The 19,933-nt window shown below is 38.7% G+C and overlaps 1 protein-coding gene across 1 annotated transcript in view; it reads left to right on the top strand.

The window, feature by feature from the left end:
* The window catches only part of hs3st4 (heparan sulfate (glucosamine) 3-O-sulfotransferase 4), an 85,348-nt gene extending 65,829 nt beyond the window's left edge, over nucleotides 1–19,519 (top strand). Inside the window, exon 2 of the mRNA XM_032538015.1 lies at nucleotides 17,404–19,519. Coding sequence (XP_032393906.1) covers nucleotides 17,404–18,058 — 655 coding nt within the window. The 3' untranslated portion in view covers nucleotides 18,059–19,519. The remainder of the gene's footprint in view (nucleotides 1–17,403) is intronic.
* The last annotated feature ends 414 nt before the right edge of the window (nucleotides 19,520–19,933 follow it).

Consider the following 19,933-nt stretch of genomic DNA (forward strand, 5'->3'; position numbering starts at 1 on the left):
GACTGAGCAACCAGGGCCCTCATGTGAGGGCCTTACAAGATGCTAGAATGAATAGCTGTAGATGCGGGGGGGCATAGAAAATGGTTTTCTACAAGGCTCGGAATGTTGTGCTATGCCCCTGGGCGCCCTGAAGAACGTAGAATATATTTCAGAAATACTGCGTGTTACTTTTTCTATTTTCAAGATGCAAGGCCAAAAGTATGAAAACAGTACACCTGTATGTGATTGTTAAAGGATTCTAGAAGTGGATGTTGGGTAAAGTCCAACATTTGCATGTAACAATACACATAGCAAATATCAAACTTCCTAAGCAGAAGGTTTTGGCCTTGTTTGGATAATCTAACACACATCATTTACTGGAAATCATTATTGTCATATCCTGTCAGGAAATACGGAAATATTCTAAAATCATGAAAATAACACAAACAACTGTCTTACTGGCAACCATTTCCTGAGAAAACGTGCACACTAAATGAAATAGCAGCTGTATTTTCTGCCCTCACCTGCACACCAGAGTCCCATTTACACTACGTCCTTGCACATTTATTATAAAGAAAGCCTTATCATAGCAAATATAAAGTCAGTTTTGTGAATAATATCTTGTGAATTGTAAGTTCCATTACAAGATTACAAGACACGTCTGTTAACACAGAGCTACAAAGTGCTTTTGTTGACTTCTTTTGTAAGCTCTTGAGTAATACATAAGCCTTTCAGAAGCCCTCTATTCTATCACTGCTATCATGAGAATATATTGTTTGTATGTACAAAAGTCACTAGGCAATTAATTTATTGTATAACACACCCGCAGTCTGATTCGACTCATGAAAGCGGATTGATACTGAAATTATATTCTTCAAATGACAGAGCATTTGACGGAGAATTCCTTTTATATGAGTAGAGGGTTCACTGCAGAGCAACATAGAGAGTTCAAGAATTGGTCAGCTTCACTGGTGTTCCCACCAAAGACTTGTTTTTCTTGGATGCTAAATCAGTAAAGGGCTCACAGTGGTTAATGATGTATTGTACCACAGTAGTCACTGCCTCACTAAGAAATGTGGGCACTGACAAAGATAAAACAGTTTAAAGTTTGCCTTTCTAGAAAGTCACTTTAACACTGACATTGCCATGTGTTATTGAAAATGCCATTTTTACACGTGGGTACAAGTATCCATAGGACCACATTCAATTGAAAAAATGCTTGTCTTAGCAACATACCTGCAGTGTAAGTTTCTCTTGTGTTACTGCGGGAGAAGCACTAAAAAAGCCGCAATGCAGTTTGCTCTCCCAAATCATCTGATCACTGTGCTTAATTGAATACTGATGTGAAATGCAGACAGCTAGAGATAGCAAAGCAGGTTCCACAAGTAATTAAATATGCTACTCCGCCCATATGGATAATTAGCTTTAACTCATTTATCCTCTGATAGTGGAAGCATACCTGCTTTGAGTGTTGGTTATTGATAAGGGGTTTTTATGGTCAGCAATATGTTTGCAGAAAATGAATGCACATCTGTCAACATATAAAACTATGCAGTAATGAAGTTTATTTAACTTTATAATTTATCATGTTTTAATCAGGTAGACATCTGAGACGTACTCCATCAGAAAATGAAATCAGAGCCATACCCCTTAACATTAGAGAATTAGATACAATAAACAATACAATAAATGTACAGGAATTTGTTTGTTTGTGCAGGAACAAACTACTGTATTCATTTACATTTTAACACAGTAAATACTGGCAAACATCGTACAAAGAAAACAGAAACTTGGGCTCAACAGACCGTATAGTGTAAACATTGCTTTGCAAATATGCAAATATCCATTTATCAGTAAAAGTATGTGCATGGGGACGGTGTGGAACACAGTATGTCTCTCACTGCATTATCCATTCAGCAAGTTTTCTTTGGGGGCTAAAATAAACAGCCAAGTTGTGGCACAGATTTGGTGAAGAATGATGTCTACCATCACCATAAGTTACATGGTTTATACCTTTATTTCAGAATTAAATGTCATCTTCCAACCAGAGAAAACTGGTAAGATATACTGTTTAGGTGTATGTGCACAGAGGCAACCAGTGGCATCGTTGAGCATGCTGAGGTGCGGTATGGATTGCCACAAGCGGTGCAGCCGCAGCATGCTGCAGGATTTTTCTAAGAATGAAACATACAGCATGTTACCCGGTAAGCTAATGGTTATTGGTGCTTTAGGCAAACCGTAGTCATTAGTTTTTATTTGGGCTGCCTCGGACTGTAAAGGAATGGTGAAACACATACATGGTGATGGCCCACATGCCATTTATGAGCCAGTAAATTGTCTCATGTGGCACAACAGGCTATCATTTGGACCAGAATTGTGTCTGGTCTCATCTATCAGTGCTGCCTTCAGACAAAACATCTCAAGAAACACAGCTGTTGTTTTAGTTTTATTTTTCTCACTTGCTGTCAGAGAAAATGTGACCTCATGATGCTCAACGCAGTTTGTGGGAGCAATCAAGTGTGACTGCTCCAGCTAAGGAGTTAATTACTGGATATGTTTTGAAATTCATTCTTTTCTCCCTCCATGCCCTCTCCCAAATGGTCCATGCAGAATATCAAGACACAAATTGTCATACTCACAAAACCATGTTATTATGTAAATCCCACATTAAACATTGAAATAATCGACATTGTTTTTCATTTAAAATTAGCACAGAAAATGAAACCAACATCAGAGGATATGTAAAATGCCTGTAACAACAGGTCACTCTGTGCTCCGACTACATAAATACATAATTGAAGCTGCAGTTTTTATCACTTTGCTTTTAATACAGTAGCATGGAAGTGGCTACACATCTCCCAACATAATAACTTCTATTTATGTTTTAGGGCAGCGGACATTATTTTGTGTTTAACACACTTGTCTTTTGTATTAATAGCAAATTGCTGTGTGACAATGAAGCTTTTGATCATAACATGAAATTACTTGTAAAAAACATTTGGATGAAGATTACTTTAATTTACTGAATTTTGTTTTAGGTTTCTGTATTTCCTGTTAACGTTGACATTTAATCAAATAGGTATTTTGTTCTGATTGAAACTATAATATATACTTAAAACCATTTGCATGACCAAATATAGCAGAACATGTGAGGACAACAATAGATAAAAGTCTTTAGAGATTAAGGTTTACAATTTGGTTTTATTCTATCTATAAACATTTGACACATTTCTCTTTAAACTCTCCCTTTGGCAGCCTGGATTACACAAGTTAATCTGTGTATCTCTAAAACATTATCCTGCATTTGTGATTGTGTTTATGGCAGACTCGCTTCACGTGTTAAACTATCTCTGCTCGGGAGATTAAGGGCGTGTATGGGGGGGGGAGGTGGGGTTTACGGGAAGTGCCCAAAAAAACAGGTCAACAAGTTGAGAGCTACACCGAGATTCTTTCAAGGATTACATCCTCATATCTCCTTCCATCTCGAGTATTGAAAACCATGGAAGATGTGCAATGGCTTGCAACAGACATTTTACAGTTGAGGTGTTTTGCTGTCCATTTTCACAACAATAAATAATATCTTTTCTGTTGGTTTGAGGCTGTAACCAGCAGAAATTAGATGGAACAGATGTAATAAACAGGTTAGGGGTCCTGTGCAGTCATTTGAGATGGTTCGGTGTTTGCCCCAATCTTATGGTTGCAAGTCTTTGAGTTAGTGGAAGTCACTTTCTATGCTTTGATCCTGAGAACTATTGAAAAAATATGACTGAAAGAGAGGCACTTAATTGAGTGGTTGTTTAGTCACTATTTTTGTGTTTTCTTCTTGACAGTTGAGTCCTTTTTATACTGTCTCTAATCCCTTAAGTCTTTTGCAGGTAAGAAACTCCAGGAGGAGAAGCCGCCCGTTGCCGTTAAGGTGTTAGATTAAATCTTACAGTGATTAAATAACCAACCATTATATGGCTGTAGCAAATTAATTTCCCCAGTGTCATGTCAGCCTGGCTAACACAGTGTATAGATAGAGCCAACTGTGAGCTGCTGATATTAGCTGTAGTCCTACCAGCTAACCTATTGTCTGGCCTCTGTACAAAAGTCAAAGTAAAAATATGAAATCAAATCATTTAAGGAAACTGCCCATTCCCAAAAAGAAAGAGCTTTTTATCTGATAGAGAAAACATTCTTGTTCTACAAATAAACACAGTAAATCTTACATGAAAGAATTTTATTTTTCTGTGCTTGCCCATGTCTGCAGTTGTAAATGTAACTGTCACTCAGTACATTTGAGCATGATGTAAGTATAGCAGCTGGGGCTGTTAAGCTTGTGTCGAATTAAAGCACGCTTAAGGCACTCCGGACTGGTCATAGCGGGCATTTATTTGGTAAGCAAATAGAAAATCCACCATGAAAATGAGCTTTTCAATAGCGTTTGTGCACATATGATACTGAGAGATAAAGATCTTATAAATGATAGCAGTTCACATGGCAGGTGAACTATTTTAGCTTCTTTTTTTCTCCCAGCAGACCGTCTGAATTGAGCAATCTCTGCCAGCTAAAGCACAATTTGGATTAGCAAAAGCCCCACTGATAGGTCAGCTTAGCCCGTAATGGAGCAGCTTATAGGCCTTGTCTGCATGATTATAACATTCTTAGCAGCCTATTTTCATGCATCCAGATGTTACAGTATGAACAGTTCTGCCTCCTTTTAAGCCCGACACAAATTTAGATCACAGTGACATAAATGACTTTTAAAATGTCTGTATGTGTTTTTACAAGGACCTAATTGTTACTGCACTGAAGTTTCTAATGAATGTCTAAAACCATGCGTTGAAGCTGTAAAATAATTCAAGCGATAATCATTTATTTACATTCAATTTACTGTACATGTTATTATCTCAAACATGACTTTGCTGAATAAAAGCAACATTATGACAGCTTTAGCTTTTTTCACAACTTTAGATACAACAAACATTTCAGTTTTGACACTTTGAGAAATAATTAAATGTGAAATATGTCTTTTAGTAAATATAAAGATGTGAATAAACTTTACTTTTAAATTGTCATAAATCCTTGTTCAGAAACTATAGTTTTATAATTCATTTTCAACAGCTGAGTTTGTGGCTGTGCTATAAATAAGAGCCCCTTCTAGACTGTTCCAGTTGTTATGATGAAAGACTCTGATAATGAAGTGAATTATCCCTCATGTCACACATACCTGTGTGTGTGCGTGTGTGTGTGTGTTTGTGTGTGTGTAAACCTCAGTGCATTTACCTACACCAAGGATTCAAGGGTGGATTATTACTAATAATACATAGTGATGCTCAGGATTCTCAGCCCAATAGAGAAACAGCCACAACAAAAGGTTTATACGTGGTGGTCAACGATGGGAATTAGTTGAAACGGAGATTACCAGAAATAGCCATAGTATTTTTTTGTAAATGTCTGACAATATGTGCACTACTGGGTGGTTAGTGCAGTCTGGCTTGCATGTTCTTCTGATCACACATGTGAGGACTTTTACTTTATTACACCCTGAAGAAGGTTGTTTGTGCCACTACAGGTGGGTTGCTACCCAGCTCTATTTTTAATGTACAGTACTAACAATTTCAACATAACATAGACATCTAAATTAAGGCTTTTGAACTTTTACTTTATCATTTACAATGTAACATTAGGTTTGTGGTGTCAGAAGACTGGGGCCATCCTGCACCAGTTAATGGGAAAAATCTGTGGCAGCTTCTGTGCACAACATAGATTTCTGTTGTTTTTAAAAGGTAGGTGCTATGCTAACTACTTAGTTGGTCAGTTGATTTGTTATTGTTGTTTGGGAAGAAGTAATGTTAAGTGTCTTGTTGAATTACTTTTATTTAAAGATCTTTTGAATAAAAACTAAGGCAATAAAACATGCTCTTAAACATCAGTTTATGTCCTGGTGTTTACAAACTAATAGATCCTGAATTCAAGAAGCTCCTTTGGATTTTAACATTGGCACCGATAACCATCCAATGTTAGCTTGACCATAATTTTGCCTTATTCCATATCAACCAATGACCAATTTCCATCCCATCCATTCTTTCTACAATCACTACAGCCAACATCAGTATTTTATAGCGAGTACCCAGGTGGGCCAACCTGCCACAGCAGCTAGAAAGAATTTAACTTGTACCACAGTGTTTGGTTGGTATTTCAGAGGTGACTGCTGCACACAGCATACCACTGTCCATTGTGTGTGTATTAAACTATGTGAGATATGTTTGGACAAAGAAATAGAGACGGGGACCTGGTAAGTCTCTCATAGCAAAGTTATAGATCGACTTCATGGCTCCACTCTCTTCTTGTCTGTTGAAAGCAAAAATCTTGGAGGCTTTCCATATGTAGACTAAAGTTGGACACATTCTCAAGCACACATATGTGGGAATATAAACATATACCTATATATTTCATTTGTATCTGGAGCCTGGATTTGCAAGGCTTAACAATCACCTACTGTGCTTAGTGAGGATGCCATTACAGGAAAAACAGTCTGACAATTTACTGACTGTACAACATGCCACACAGTGACGTATCACACAGGAGTCACACCATGTTTAAAATGATATACAGTGTTTACAAAGCAGTACAGGATCATGCATATTATTGTGATCTAAAATCACATAAAGCCGCAGGCTGCCACACTCACTAGAACAGTCCCTCCTCCAGAGAGGGTCGTTTCTGTTTAACACATATAGTTTGGTGACCCGTTGCAGCTGGTGGAACATGTTGCATATTTGGCATATACAGTATATTTAGATTTTTTTTTTTTTTTTACTCATTTTAAGCACTATTTAAATATTGGGATCAATACCGATTCAACTGCTATTCCATATCAATGTACTAATGCTGTTTTGGCCATTATGGCAAGGGGTCAAATGTGAGTCACAATGCATTGCTGTTCCAGTGGAAATACAGAGTAATTACAATGCAATTACATGTTTCTTCGTATGACTTCAATCAACTCAATGATTCAATTTAGAATGAAATAAATTATGATAAAAAGGACAGAAATAGATAGCTTGATAGCTAGATAGATATTTTAGATAGATAATTAGAAAGATAGCTATAGGCCTATAGTGTTAACAAAGTGGTAAAACGTAATTTCAAAATCTTTCAAAGCTTTTTTTTTTGTAGTTTTTTTGCCGGACTAGCTCCTCTCACAATCTGGTGATCTGATCAAAACACGATCTTGACTTCAATGGCTCCGGACTAAAGAGAGTTACATGCTAGAGGTACTTCTCATCACCTTTGAGGCTGGACATTCATTCACTGTGGAATTCAAACATAAAACCGATGGCTGGAGCCTCAGAGACTGACTCTTGTAATGTATTCCACCTTCGCTGAAATTCAAAGTTATGGATTGGCAAATTAGCTATACTGGCTTATCCCATTTCTGCTGCTGATTATCAGGGCTGTGGATGAAGTTTGTCCTTGTCATGAGAAAGTACAAGACACCCACACCATTTATCCCTGTGAGATTCCTGCTAAGCTTGAAGGATGGCGAGCGTACTATTCAGACAAACTTATTTTAAATTGTTAATTGGTCAAACATGAAATATCCTTTTCTTGAACGCTAAAATTATTGTCTGTACCTATCTATCAAAAGGTGAGTTAGAACAATGGTGATTAAGCATATGACTCACTGATGAAAGCGCTTGTATTTGCTTCTTTGTCAAGTAATACAATCTGAGTGTCTGAGGCAACTTTCCCACCCTAAATTTAAATGGAGTGCACCGTTAGTGACGCTATTAACGTTACTCAGCAGGGGCTGCTTTCCCCTTACTGCCATAGGTGGAGCTTATCACTCCCTATTATGCTGCATCCCGTTGTACACAGTAATTGGGAACGTCCTACGAGGTAAGAAGCATGAATCGGATGTCTAATGCAGCTGATTCTGGGTTGGGTTTATCAAGACGTTTGTGCCTGTTTCCAGGTGTTAATTGTTTGAAAAGTATGACTTAACCAATGCAGGCTATTTACAAACAGGACGCACTTGGGTAAAATTGCAGATTGCCTGCCACATGAGCAAGAAGAGACAAGTTGCGCTTTCAATATGTGTTTGTGGGAGGGTCATGGGGAAAGTGGCAGTTCCCACCAAGAAGGTAGAAGGATATGCGTAACGTGCGCCTAATTATATATTCAGGGTATTTTCAAAGACTGCCAGTATAAACATGTCTCTATTCTGCGGGTGAGGAAATCTCTGCCTCTTAAAACCAGGTGCAAACCAGCCACAAGCAGGTTTCCTCAAGATTGCCTCCTAGTTAAATGGCAGCAGTGATCCGAACAAGACAAAGATAGGCCAAGCTGAAAAGATTTTTGGAGGATTACACTTTTTTAGTGGCGTGAACACAAAATCATTAAGCGTTACAGATTAAGCAGCCATGCAATATTACAGTTACCAGAAGAATTCAAAGATGACATCTCAGACTCAGCGTTCACATTCCATTCCAGAAGTTGTTAAACTCCTCGCTACATTACAAATATTGGCATCAGGATCATTTTAAACAGTCATTGCATCAGCAGTGGGAATATTCTGCACTCAGCCGTATCACAGCACCAGTACCACTGTGCTACAGCGTAATTTACGGTATGGTGGGCAGGGAAAGGCGCTGAACTGGATGTTTGGTAAATATGACGAAAACTGAACGTGGAGGTTCACGCTTTTCCCCACTTTTCCGTCAAAGTGTAGCTTATAGAAGGGAAGTTATCATAAACATGTGCTTGTTTTGCTACTCAGGAATGGATGCTGACTCGAACACTGCTACCATTTTGCTAATAAACTCGTTTTCTTCTGCTAACCAGTTACATTTTATATAGTTGATTTATACTTATTAAGCTTCAAATAGTGTTGGTTGACTAACTGAAGCATTTATGGTACAAAAATGGAGTCTAGCTTCCCTTGGTGGTAAGTGGAAATACTTACTAAAAGGTTGATAAAATATGTAGACCAGCGGTAACATGTATTGCTGTTCTCGGGGCAGACAGACACTGAGGCTGACATTCTCCAATGTGTCCCATAAAACAGGTTTTATGGGACACAGTACCAAGTTTGCCTGCCATAATTATTCCCTGATATTCCTCCTGACATTTTGTGAGTTACCTTAAATTTCTATAAAAGGAGAAAACTGCCAAATTCTCAGAATCGAGTTCTGTCTGAATTACTGGATATATGCTCTAATGTCTCGCACAGAGAACGGAAAGAGTTTGTTCAGCCTCCTCCTTTGTGGTGTCATACTGACCTACAGCTCCATAATGAATTGGAAAAAATGGAGAGAAAAAATGACTGTGATAGGTAATTTCCTGGAAAAGTTCTTGTCCAGGTGTTAAACTGATAGTGCTGCCAAAAAATAACCTATTGGAAATGAAAAAAAGTTGGGGAGGTGGGGGAGGAAAGACAGGCAACCCCTCTTTCCTTTAAGATTTCTCTACATTACGTTCAACATACCTTAGGGCAACAGTCAGCCAGAGTCATTCATTTGTGCTCTCTATTAAACAAAATCAGACACATGCTGTTCAATTTGGTGTATTTAATAACCGGTTTTATTCCATTTGTTTCTGATGATGGCTTCAGCCATATGGCCTAGCTCTGATGGAAAACAGTTTTTATCTTCTGTAGCCACTTGTTTATCCACACAGTAATTATTGATGTCCCTCAATCTTGTCATCTTATCAGATGCTGTATCACTGAAAGCTTGGTGCTCAGGGTTGATCGGAAATAGCCAGGAATGCTCTCATTTTGAGATTACATTTTCAGAATTTTACATATACTGTTGGGCCTCAGATGCAAATATCTAACCATAAATAGAGGAATCTGTGTGTGTGTGTGTGTGTGTGTGTGTGTGTGTGTGTGTGTGTGTGTGTGTGTGTGCGCGTGTGTGTCCGGCTTGCGCTACATCCCCAGACTGCTTATTGCAGTTCACCGGCTCCACTACAAACGAAGAGCGTAAGCGCCTCTGTGGGTCAGCGGGGGCAGGTTTTTAAAAAAGTGATAAGCAACAAATCTAGCTACTCTCTGTAGAAGAGAGACGCCAGTAGGTGTAAAGGGATGTCGCTCTTGTGACCACAACATTCACCTCTATTTGTCACTTCTGACTGAGGAGCCAACAGGCGCATCATGTAGCGGGCCAGCACCTTGCATGGCAGCTCCATCACCATTGGTGTATGGAAATTGGGTGAATTAAGCCAAATTGTAAAGCGCTTTGTCCGGTAATGTAAAAAGGTACTATATAAATGCAGTCCATTTACCATTTACCATCGGATGAGTTGTTTCTTCGCGAATGGACACGCCACCTGCCATGTTTCAAGCAGCAATACTGGGAAATAGGGTTTTATAATTGCATTTTGTGACACGTTGTTTGTGAGAATTTACACAGAAGAGTTGTGGAAAATAAATTACTGGGAACCAAGCCATTGGCTTCCAAACAGGCACATGCTCCAAACGGGCACCGCACTAGTGTTTTATAAAGTCTCATGGAAATGTCATGTACTGAATGAGCAAGAACAACCAATACAGGGAAAAACATGTAAAAAACTATGCGGTCAGGCAGTGCAGAGTTTTCTCTTCGGTCAGCTTCAGTGAAATGATTGCAACCTAAAGTGCCAGCCATTTTTCTCAGACAAGGAAATCTATCATGTTCAAACTGTCATATTAATTGGTTCTGCTTAACTGAGCCGGATCTGCAACATTTCCAGGATGTAAATTTTAGCCTTTGACTCTGACGTATTCAGGTGTGACTTCCAATTACTGTTGGCCGTTTTATACTTTTCTTTGAGCTAATACACATTTTGAAAGGGTTTATACTGTATGGAAGATGTAGGAATGAATGAAACATAATGTGTTTGATATAGAAAAAAGTATTAACTTTAGGTCAACTGTAATTTAAAAAAATACTTTACGAAAAGGGAACTGCCGTTTTCTATTGAATGGCCTGTTGATATTGTTAACCTGTGCATATATTGAACATACTAGCGTATTTTTTTTTTCCAGGCAGTAGTTTTCTCTTTGTGTTCCAAATACACTAAATTAATAAATGACACTGACATTTCTTCCATGGGTGTGTTTGCCGCCACTGAAAAATTGGGACCAGGACATCACAACTGCTTGTTTTTGTAGTGGCAACATCAATAACATTGAATATTGAGGGCAGTTGTGATCAAATTGACTGAGTTCTTATCAGCTCATCTAAAGAAAAATAAACAAATAAGCAAAGAACATTCAAAAAAGAAAATCCTCTTTCAGACAAGTGGCAGACTGCTGTTGTTTTGTTACAGCACAGATGAGCAATTATGTAAGCATCTTATTGTTAGTTTAGGGTTTGTACCGTACATTTATTTATAGGCTTTTGAGGAGACACCAGTGCCTTTTTTATAGCCAGTAATGTTAAAACTAGACAAGGACATTGAAAAAAGTAATATCCTCTGAGTTTGTGATGTGAGATAAGATTGCTTCCATTTTCTCCCACAACTTTAAGACAGTTAAAAATAAACTAATTTTCCAGCTCATATACACTGTTATGGACAAATGATACGGGGTACTACAGCATCCCAAACATCCCTATATTTCCCCTTGTTGTCACGCGTTATTTCATGATGTTTTAGATTTCAGTGCTGCAGTCTGGTGATGTAAGAAGAGAAGTAGCTGGCTTGCCCACTGTTGGAAGTGGGACGGTCTTTAGGGAATCTTAGGAATAGAGTCGGGAATAAGGTTTTGATCAGGACCAGCTGTCACTTCTGTCCTCAACTATTTTGTTGAAGCCCACAGTCCTGCAGAAGTACAAGTATAATTGGTTTATTTAGAGTGGGGAGGTTGTGTTGTGTTTTAATAAATCAGTTTTATTGTTCTTGCCATTCAACAGACATGGTTTACTTGGTATGGTTTTTACTCACTAAAGTAACTTTACTTATAGACAGCAACAATAATTATGTAGATTTTTTAATTATGACAGGATACTTTGCCTTAAATCCATGAAGTCTGTGATCCATCAAGGTCCCGGGCACTGGGGGTGGTGATCACCATATCCTGTAGGCTTTAATCACGTGTGTTAAACAGTTAAGGGAGATTGCATCAATCATAAACATAAACAGCCTGTCCATGGCAAATAACTGTGAATGACTGTGTTTATTCAATTAAAGCTAAAAATGTGGTTGCAAATCTGAAGTATTTCTTCATAAAAAAATCAATTGTATGGACTAAATAAGCAAATACACTATTTATTAAGAGTTTAACTTAGCTAATCAGCTTCATTAAGACTGTTTTGAAATAGTTTTATCTGATTTGATTGACAGTGACCAAACAACTCGCCAACTGTCATTAGATTGAGATTTTACTAAATTCTGACTGGTGCACAGAAGCAGATATTTATATATATATATATATATATATATATATATATATATATATATATATATATATATATATATATATATATATATATATATATATATATATATATTTAGAAACTTTGCAAAGCAAAGAAATGGACTGGTTTGTGAAAAAAATGTGTAAAGAAGAAAAAGGGACGAGTAACAGGTGTGAATAAGGAGCGTCAGGGTGAGGCGGCATTTGCAGGTTTCACCAGAGTTTCATTCACGTCCAATATGTAAATGAAAGAATGTGAAGACGAGAAAAGATATGGTGAAATATGTTGCCCTTTAAAGAATCTACTATAAAGATTATAGTCATATAATGCATGCAGTATATGTTTGTCAACCAGCTTGATACTAAGAGAAGAAAATGTTCATGTAAAAACAAAATCACAATTTAACTTCGGTCTACAGTATGTATATTATTACATAACTAGATCCAGTGAATAGCTTCAAAGCAAGCACAGGATCCTTCCTCTAAACTCAGGTGAAAAGGTCAGATTTGGGTTGAGAAAAACAAAAACAAACCAAACTCCACCATTACCTGAGTCTGATCTGATCACAGAGAATGGCGGCATACTCTGTATTTGTTTTCCTCCTTAAAACTGCACCTTAACTGTGACAAAACAATGCCTCCCACTCCAACAGACCCACTAAGACCCTTTGCTCTGGCCTGTAGGCTTGTTTTTTATGTGTTCCAAACATGTACGCATCCACTTGTCGAGAGCCAAGTGAAGAATGACTCATTTGACCGACCAACCGTTTTCTTTTCTTTTTTTCTCCACCTCTCACTAAACCAGTGTCTCTGTTCTTTGTTTTGCTGTAATCACTAACATGTCATTCAGGATGTAATAATGGGATTATTCATTGCAAAGTGACCACAGCATCTCTTACTGCAAATGTCCTGACTGACTGTTGTTGATGAATAGCCGCTTACACCCTCGATTGATATTTAAAATACGGCTCGAACTAACACCTCAATACAAATGCCTTCCGTTATCCTTTTTTATTGTCTGCCTGCACTGACAGTTAAGGTGTTGGTTCACTGAGAAAAATGCCTGTTTTCAAAAAAAAAAATTCTACAGAGAAATGACTGTCAGCTTCTATCTTTCATCATTTCTTTTACAAAACGTAATTGCAAAATCCCTAACAGACAGATTATTTAAAATTTACAGAAAACCAAAAAAAAAAGACATTTCTCCTGTATAATTTACACCTCAATATCATTATTTGTAGGAATTATTTAGTGGATCAGAGTAGTCTGCCCACATCACTGGCACCATCTCCAAAATGTGCTCTCCAAAGACTCAGGAGCTTATTATGAGTGGACTCCTTTAGAATAATTGATTGTATTTGACATGACATGGAGAAAGCTTGGCTGATTGATACTCTGCAGCAAAGCCCTGGTCAATCCAAATGAGAGACTGGGGGAGCTTTTATTTCTCTGCCAGAGTTTATTAGAAACAACTCTGATTCTCTGGAGAAACTTTCATCCTCCAAAAACAGCTTGGACCTATTAGTATCTGGGAATGTAAATTAGCGTGATCCCTCACCTCATCATGCATTGAAATATTCCCCTTACAATAGTTTGACAAAACATAATGAAACATTGAATTAAATGCTGGGCCATGTTCCAGAGCACTTTTGCGGTGGGCGTTAAGGCATGAAGAGTTGTGATTATCTGCAAAGATTAGTTTCTGTCCTAACAAATACAAAGATTTGCTGTGATTTGATGAACTGCACATTCGGAATGATGAATCAACCTTGAGAGATGACTGGGCATCCTCCGAATGTGAATTTTATGTGGAATGGGTGTGAAACAGATTTCCTTCCTAAGTTATAGTACAGGATCTCAAAACAACTACAGAAGTGTAGTTTTAAAGGTTCATGTTCTACTTTACTATATATTTATTTGTCTGACTAATAATGTTTCAGTGATATTTAATGAATATGGTTGCAAAACACATTCTCACTCCCATCTCGTAGAATACAGATGTTTGGTCAGGTGCCTTTGTCGTTGTTATTGACACTAAAAGTCTCCTTTAGCGTCTTATCTAAACATGCCCGGTCGGGACTATTGGCGTTTTGGACGTTTTAACGCTGTTAGGATACGGAAAAGGTTGTGGGTGGTACGCAGAAATAACGGTACGGTTGAGTTTAGGAAAAAAAATGTGGCAGGGCTTCCGCTTCCGTGACAAGAGGGAATATCAGGACAGTTGAAGAAGAAAGCGGCTTTTGGAAAGGTGCTACGCAGGAGACAAACCCCGGTCTCCTGCGTGTCTTGTGTTTGACACATCCACCACCCCGACCAATCTCCCTGTGTGGAATTTCTCCCTTTCCTTTCTACTTGCTAAACCACATGTAGCTGCTGCTCTCCCCAGTACATTATACAAACACGCTGAAGGGCGCCGTCTTCGTCCGTTCAGACGCTGACAGCTACTGTCCAAACGTTCGTATTTTTTCGAGTTTGGAGCAAGAACTTGTTGGGGGTTGCAAGGGATTTTTTTTTTTTAAGAATCCAGTAACGAGACTACATTCAGCTGTTTTTCAAGGAAATTAAATGACTCTCAACTATTTTTTAGTATCACAGTCATATTCTGCATGAGCTGCTATTAGTCTGTCTGTATTAGTTTCATGCATCCACTTGATCTCTCAACGCAACCAAGTAATTCTACTGCATGCCTCTCACCATAGGGAGCATTAAAAGTTACTTCATGCTCCAAGTAGAGGCGCCTTTATCTTCACACTTCTATTTCCTATGTAAATAAAGCTTTGGGCTTGTTTTTTCAAATGCAGGAAAGTAAATGTTATGTGGTATGTCCTCGGTCTAAGGCAGTAAACAGCAGATGGTTTGCAGGGCCTCTTTAGCGCTATGGATTTTATTTACCTACCCACCTGAATGACCTGTTTTGAGCTGAGCAGCTGATGCAGAGAAAGAAGAAGCGAGAGTTAACAGTTTGCTTTTGTTTACTCCAGTTCCACTAGACTGCAAGGCCAAAGGAGTCATTTGCCATGCACCGAGAAATTAGCTTGTCTATCAGCATTTTGATTTCGATCCCGCCTCGTCATCCCACTGACATTTTAGATGTACATGATCCATGACTGATTCCCAATCAAAGTGGAGCTTCTGTAACATATAACATAATGTATTTGGCTCGAGCAGTTTCCATTGTTGTACAATGAAATGCATGATGATTAGCGTTGAGCCCATGAGGACAATTGTTTGTATTATGCACGCCTTTAAAAGGTAACCTTGAACATTGCACATCTGTCCTGTCAATTGGATATGCTCCAAAGATGCACAGCACATAACCAGTGAGACACTTCCGCTCAGGTCCATACAGTAGGATGTTGGTTGTTTCAAGGTGATTTGCTGTGGTGTATCTGAGCTTTTATTGTAATTACTCTACATGGTTATGTTGCACCCTTGGACCACCTACTCTACTCTGGAGTTGAGTTAGATGGTAGACAGGGCTAAAGTCCTTGAAAGGTTACAAAAATCTTTAGCCATTCATAACTGTAAGAGAGGAAGTGTAGAAAGTGATGGAATATAATGAAAACTAATACTCTTTCTGGTCACTATGCTATCAGTAGATATGTTAAATATCCCATTACAGGCCCAAAAGTAACCACAGTTCTATGCTGTCAAGAGACAAACATAATCCACAGGGAAATTACCCATCAGGAAGGCAATACTCTTACTGAGATGCAATTACCAGACCACTTGTGATACTTTCAGCCCAGTATCCATGGTTCGTGTGTATATGTGTGTGTGTGTGTGTGTAAGGGTGGTCGATATGTGCATAACAGCTTTTATGTTTTGCAGAGTAAATTGGATTCTTTGCTGGAGAACAGTTAATTTAGAAAATGTCCAAGATGCAAATGATTGATGTGAGTATATCGTTACAATTGTAGGTTTGTGGTGCAGGGCAGCTTAATGGAAAGAATATTACAGGGAGGAGAAAATGGCTTTTATCCCAGAAATATAGAGAATTCTTCAGCACTAACTCTGTCAATCTCCAGATTAGAAATAATTTGGATTTTGGTTCAGGCTTTTATGTATTAATTTCCAAACAAACATGACTTAATTTGGGGAAGGAAAAACTCTGTTGATGCTAAGATTTTCTTTTACTTTATATTTTATTGTGGCGGTCCTGGGCTCCTGTTTGTTAGTAGTAAAATAAACAGAGTATCTCACAGAGGATTTAATGTACCAAATTAGCACTGAATCACATAGCCTACAAACAAAGAAAAGAGCACGGATTAGAATGAACATCAGTGGGTTTTTTATGAGGATTTGCTTGAGGCAAATGCTATGCTTTATTATTAATACTAAAATAGAAACAAGACTTGCTCCTGTGCGTATGAGCTACTCATCCTAACAAACCAAATTAAACATAATATTTGCGGTGGTGGCAAATGGCTTTCCATTGTTCTGGAGATACATTTGTTAAGCCGGGGATTTATCTATTGTACTACAAATTATCACCTTCAATCTGATAATTAATCACTGCTGCCTTCAATGAACAGCCCATAACCTTAAACGTAGCACAGAGAAGAGAAAAAAATCCTGCATCCATTGCAAGGGAAGCGCATGTGCATAAGAAATAAAACTGCCTGCACAGAGCATGAGCCTTGCATGCATAATAAATGTATGACAAAACAATACCCTAGGCACCCCAGTATTAATGATATGCGGCGAACTCATTATTAAAGTTCCAAAACAGCTCCTGGAGTAACACAGATGGAGTCAATTAAGCAATGAGCATACTTGCTTGCCTGCCGTTTCATCCTCTTTCTTTTATCTCTTGCATATTACTCCATGGATGTAATTAGCTGTATGTTTCTCCTCACAAAATAATGTCCAGTGATAATAACAGTTATTTTCACTTGTAATATCACATAATGCACTGCTTAATAAATTTGCTCGCACTGTGTCCTTGGGTATTTTATTTGCACTGCAAGAGGTGTTGAGGATAATAATGTGCTAAGCTGTTTTTTTTCTCTCTCTTTCCCTGTTTGTGTTCCCAGAGACCTGATGCCTTCAACGCTGGAAGGGCAGATCACCATGGAGAAGACGCCCAGCTACTTTGTGACTAACCATGCCCCAAAGCGGATCCACTCCATGGCCAGGGACATCAAGCTTATTATAGTGGTGCGTAATCCTGTCACTAGAGCCATTTCAGACTACACACAAACTTTGTCCAAGAAACCTGAGATTCCCACCTTTGAGGTCCTGGCTTTTAAGAATCGGACGCTGGGTCTTATAGACGCCTCATGGAGTGCATTGCGTATAGGAATATATGCGCTCCACTTGGAGAGCTGGATGCAGTATTTCCCTCTCTCCCAAATGCATTTTGTCAGTGGGGAAAGGCTCATTGTGGATCCCGCAGGCGAGATGGCCAAAGTGCAGGACTTCTTGGGACTAAAACGGATCGTCACAGACAAACACTTTTACTTCAATAAAACTAAAGGATTTCCGTGTCTGAAGAAGCCAGAGGACAGCAGCACTCCCAGATGCCTCGGCAAGTCTAAAGGGAGAACTCACCCTAAAATTGACCCAGATGTGATTCGACGGCTGCACAAGTTCTACAAACCCTTTAACATGATGTTCTACCAAATGACTGGCCAGAACTTTGAATGGGAGCTGGAGGGGGACAATGAATCTCATAGCTCTCAGGACTAGTAGACTGTGGCATGGCACAGCGCAGCCACACCACCAGCCTTCTTCAATAAAACTACTATTGTCTCGCTTTGTCTTCAGAGGGAGCGCTTGAGCACGCCAATCAATCATGGCTGTCTTTGCCGTGTCTGTATCCATTAGCAAGAGTTTACTGACATGCTTTTTCTCTCCCTTCGATACTAATGTTGTTGATGATGGCAACTCATTATTGTATATACTAAACATAAAATATATTTATATTTGTGAAAAGGAGATGCTTTATTCATTTTGTTTTTAAAGCATAGAGCTGATATAAAAACCATGTTGACTATGACAATGCATGCGATAAGTTAAGTGTCCTTACCTCATGAGCCCTAAGGCCAAACTCTGCCTGTTTCTTTTCCCTTTACTTTCATTTTTGCAGTTTGTTGCCCTCACGCCCACTCACCAGCATCAAGTACAAAAGGCTATTCTATTTCAATAGCTAAGGCCATGAAGTGTTCTGTATTATGTCTTTCCACACTGTCCTGCTGCTTTAGAAGAGAAAGAAAAATGATAAGACATATAGTACAATAATCCTCTGACACATGCTCATCTTTTCAGTTGTCCATATTCTGAGTGGAGACAATCCTGTTTTGTCTAAGTTTACCAAAGTGTTCATTTACTCAGTGTTGTGGTTGCTTTGCACTCATTAATTGCACACATAGTCAAAAAGAGAGCTGATGTACAGTGACCATCATTCAATTATTGGATTGTTTCACTGCTTAGTTAAACATTAGCATACTGATGACCATGCACTCAGATGTGGTGCAGTATCAGTGATTTTTGGCATAATTTGACAAATTAATCTGTCTACTGCAAATATCGAGGGTTAGCTTTGGATCAAAAAATTCTGCATCTTGACAGAAACAATTTCCCGTCGCACAAAAACCCACCCAAAATATCAGGTAACTCTCGCAGTCCTCGACTGTTTGCCTCACGACCCTTCTCTTGTTGCAGTAACACATGTCAATGAGGGTGAAGAACAACACCAGAGGACCGTGCAGAAGTTTGTTAACAAACATCTGCTGCGACGCGGTCTTCTGTCGTTAGAGATTAATGGCGTGTTAAATAAGCCGCTGCCGCTGGAACAATGTCAATGTCAGAGAGAATTTACTGTCAAGGAAAAGCTACATACATGCCCAGGTAAATTACCAAGCCATTACCGTATGTACTTAAATTGAACGAGATGCTGTGTTGCAGAGAAATGTGCTGTAATCAGAGGTTTAATTGTGATCAACAGAACTAAATGGGTGGATGAAAATAACAGGGTTTTGCTGTGAAATGCTCTTTTATTCATGCAATGAAATAACAACATGACCCATCATTTTTTTCTTTATTCTTTATTTTGCATAATTGCTGTGCGTCTGTCTGTTGTCTCTGGACTTTTCATCAATTGAGACAATCAATACAGCCAATGAGTCAATAAATACAGTCTGCTACACATCACTGGTTGCTACAGCTATGATGCATTGCTCTGTTAATCTTCCCTGTTCTCTTGCCATGGATGGCTGGATTGGTTCACTCTCTGCAGACCTCTCTGTCACCCTGGGGAGGCCGGCACCAGCAGCTACTTACACAGAGCAATTGATTCAATCAAAGTAAGCACTATACTGCCCTTTGTAGCGCCAAGCCTGAACACTTACCTCTGAGTCTCACTATCCCAGAGTCACAACTTCCACTTTAAGGCTTCTCTGTCTAGCCATCTTTTGGTGTTTTTTTGACAATCTCTCTGCCTCTCCTCTCTTTCTCTCTCCGCAAACTTCATCCTCAGAGTCGATGTGGTTTCAGAATAGGCACACGCCCCGTATAAAGATATCTACAAGCAAGACATGCTAATCATACTTTTAAGAAAAGCCT

The sequence above is a fragment of the Etheostoma spectabile genome, chromosome 15, assembly GCF_008692095.1.
Source record: "Etheostoma spectabile isolate EspeVRDwgs_2016 chromosome 15, UIUC_Espe_1.0, whole genome shotgun sequence".
Classification (NCBI taxonomy): Eukaryota; Metazoa; Chordata; class Actinopteri; order Perciformes; family Percidae; genus Etheostoma; species Etheostoma spectabile.